Source organism: Staurois parvus, unplaced genomic scaffold (genome assembly GCF_062004578.1).
Source record: "Staurois parvus isolate SC_StPar_1 unplaced genomic scaffold, SC_StPar_1.0 ptg004081l, whole genome shotgun sequence".
Lineage (NCBI taxonomy): Eukaryota > Metazoa > Chordata > Amphibia > Anura > Ranidae > Staurois > Staurois parvus.
Window position 1 is genome coordinate 1 of NW_028321876.1, and position 3,331 is coordinate 3,331.

At 41.8% G+C, this 3,331-nt stretch overlaps 1 protein-coding gene across 1 annotated transcript; it reads left to right on the forward strand.

Annotated features, from left to right (window-relative positions):
- Positions 1 to 374: 374 nt before the first annotated feature.
- LOC149427064 (protein kinase C delta type-like) lies at positions 375 to 1,202 on the forward strand. Its single transcript, XM_089668296.1, has 2 exons — positions 375 to 467; positions 909 to 1,202. Exons 1-2 carry the CDS (start codon positions 375 to 377, stop codon positions 1,200 to 1,202), a joined length of 387 nt encoding a protein of 128 aa, XP_089524422.1.
- Positions 1,203 to 3,331: the final 2,129 nt, after the last annotated feature.

Consider the following 3,331-nt stretch of genomic DNA (forward strand, 5'->3'; position numbering starts at 1 on the left):
TTGGATCCGACAAAGTATTTACTTGTGCCGGTACTCCAATCTATATGGCCCCAGAAGTAAGTATAACACCACCCTTGTTTTTCCCCTCTACTGCTCCCATCTTTATCTTATAATATCTATGAACCTAACAAGAATTTTGGAGATGAAAGAAGCAGAGCCACAATGATGGTGACTCAAAAAACCTAAAAAACAACAGGAGGCCCACTGTGACCTGTCATTCCCACCAACCATTGTTAACTATTATTACTGCTCTGTGCAGCTCATCGTGTGCTTTATGTTATAGTTAATCTTACTCTCTGTTTTATCAGGTTCTACAAGGAAAACCCTGTGATGCTATGTCTGACTATTGGTCACTGGGTGTCATCTTATTCGAAATGGCCACAGGAGCACATCCAGGTGAAGCCAGATTCAGGAGACACTTCTATCCGAGGGACATGGATCCTGAACTTCAAGATGTCATTGAAAGAGTAAGTATACTCTACAATTAGAATTATGCAAAAGCTATAGATCCTTAGTGTAGTGTTCTTTATGAGAGAAGCTTGCAAAACGTTCTCTAGTATCCAGTACATCACCAGGTGTAAGAAAGCACACAGGGGGCATCCGACTTCTGGAAGTGTTATATACACACGGTATAGCAAGATATTCACCACACAGGGAGTCAGAATAATAGAGGAACTATCCATGAGCTTTTGGATGAACTCATTCACTGGTTCAGAAATGTTCACTTTGATCCTTCCAACAGACATATATATATCTTCACTGAAAACTACACCAAGGAATTAAAATATGACATTCTGAGGTGTTTTTTTTCTATTTTTAAGAAATAGCCGACACTAAACTGGCTGATTGATCAGTTTCTGTTAGTGACAATCTACCGTATGCTAAATTTCATTTCTTTTTCTTTATAGCTTCTTGAAATAAATCCGAGCGATCGCCGGCAGGCAGTGAAACAACTGCGAAAACATCCCTTCTTCAGTACCATTTACTGGAAGAAGCTGGAGAAAGGAAAGGCCACCTCACCATTGAAGATGCCAGAAGAAAGTCTGCGCTCACAAATCGACACAAATCAGCAAATTGATGTGAAGGAACTGATTCCCTACACAGGAAATACAGAAAATAAAATTGCAGAAGAGCAACAGAGATTGTTCGATGGCTTCAGCTTCAAAAGCACAAAATGGAGAAGGATGGTGGAGAGGAAATGAAAGAATGAGGGCTCATTCGCACCATCTGCATTGAGCCACGTTCTTTTGGACAGATCACCACAAGGTTAGACCATACTTCTCTTGTGGGTCACAGGAATGACCTAACTTTTGCTTTCCTGGGGCAAAGAGTCAGCTTATAGCAGGCTATTACAGTGTATAGCAGGCAGATCACCACCTTTGTGCATCATTCATCATGATTGACATGGATCGACAGTGCTGGACAACATGAATGAAACTGAATTCACATCAAGATAAAAAAACTGCCGGAAGATCAGAGGACAGTTGGTTTACCACGGATCAACACCTTTATGCGTCATTCATCGTGAGTGGATCAACATTCCTAGATGATAGGAATGACGTTGGATTTATACAATGGAACATAACCTCATCCATTCTGGGTGAGAGGATTAGAAGGAGCAGTGGTTTGCCATGTCGGCAGATCACCGCCTATGTGCGTCATTCATCGTGATTTATATGGATCAACATTGCCGGAAGACATGAATGACGTTGGATTTATACAATGGAACACAACCTCATCCTTTTTGGGTGAGAGGATTAGAAGGAGCAGTGGTTTGCCATGTCGGCAGATCACCGCCTATGTGCATCAATCATCGTGACTGATATGGATCAACATTGCTGGACAACATGAATGACGTTGGATTTATACAATGGAACATAACCTCATCCTTTTTGGGTGAGAGGATTAGAAGGAGCAGTGGTTTGCCGTGTCGGCAGATCACCGCCTATGTGCGTCATTCATCGTGATTGATATGGATGAACATTGCCGGACGACATGAATTACATTGGATTTAAACAATGGAACACAACCTCATCCTTTTTGGGTGAGAGGATTAGAAGGAGCAGTGGTTTGCCATGTCGGCAGATCACCACCTATGTGCATCATTCATCGTGATTGATATGGATCAACATTGCTAGACGACATGAATGACGTTGATTATTACAATGGAACATAACCTCATCCTTTTTGGGTGAGAGGATTAGAAAGAGCACTGGTTTGCCATGTCGGCAGATCACCGCCTATGTGCATCATTCATCGTGATTGATATGGATCAACATTGCTAGACAACATGAATGACGTTGGGTTTATACAATGGAACATAACCTCATCCGTTTTGGGTGAGATTAGAAGGAGCAGTGGTTTGTCATGTCGGCAGATCACCGCCTATGTGCATCATTCATCGTGACTGATATAGATCAACATTGCTAGACGACATGAATGATGTTGGATTTATACAATGGAACATAACCTCATCCTTTTTGGGTGAGATTAGAAGGAGCAGTGGTTTGCCATGTCGGCAGATCACCGCCTATGTGCGTCATTGATCGTGACTGATATGGATCAACATTGCTGGACAACATGAATGACGTTGATTATTACAATGGAACATAACCTCATCCTTTTTGGGTGAGAGGATTAGAAGGAGCAGTGGTTTGCCATGTCGGCAGATCACCGCCTATGTGCGTCATTCATCGTGATTGATATGGATCAACATTGCTAGACGACATGAATGACGTTGGATTTATACAATGGAACATAACCTCATCCTTTTTGGGTGAGAGGATTAGAAAGAGCAGTGGTTTGCCATGTCGGCAGATCACCGCCTATGTGCGTCATTCATCGTGATTGATATGGATCAACATTGCTAGACGACATGAATGACGTTGGATTTATACAATGGAACATAACCTCATCCGTTTTGGGTGAGATTAGAAGGAGCAGTGGTTTGCCATTCCGGCAGATCACCGCCTATGTGCGTCATTCATCGTGACTGATATGAATCAAAATTGCCGGACGACATGAATGACATTGTATTAATACAATGGAACATAACCTCATCCTTTTTGGGTGAGAGGATTAAAAGGAGCAGTGGTTTGCCATGTCGGCAGATCACCACCTATGTGAATCATTCATCGTGATTGACATGGATCAAAGAAAAAAGATTAACAGTAAGAATATTGTTCTTACTTGGGTGATAAGTGAGAAGACTATCAAGTTTTTAGATTTGGAGATTATGCAGGAACAGGATCCTCTACTAACAAAAACATTCTTCAAGACGGTAGATCGCAATGGTTATATACCCCTGAACAATTGTCATCACACCTCCTGG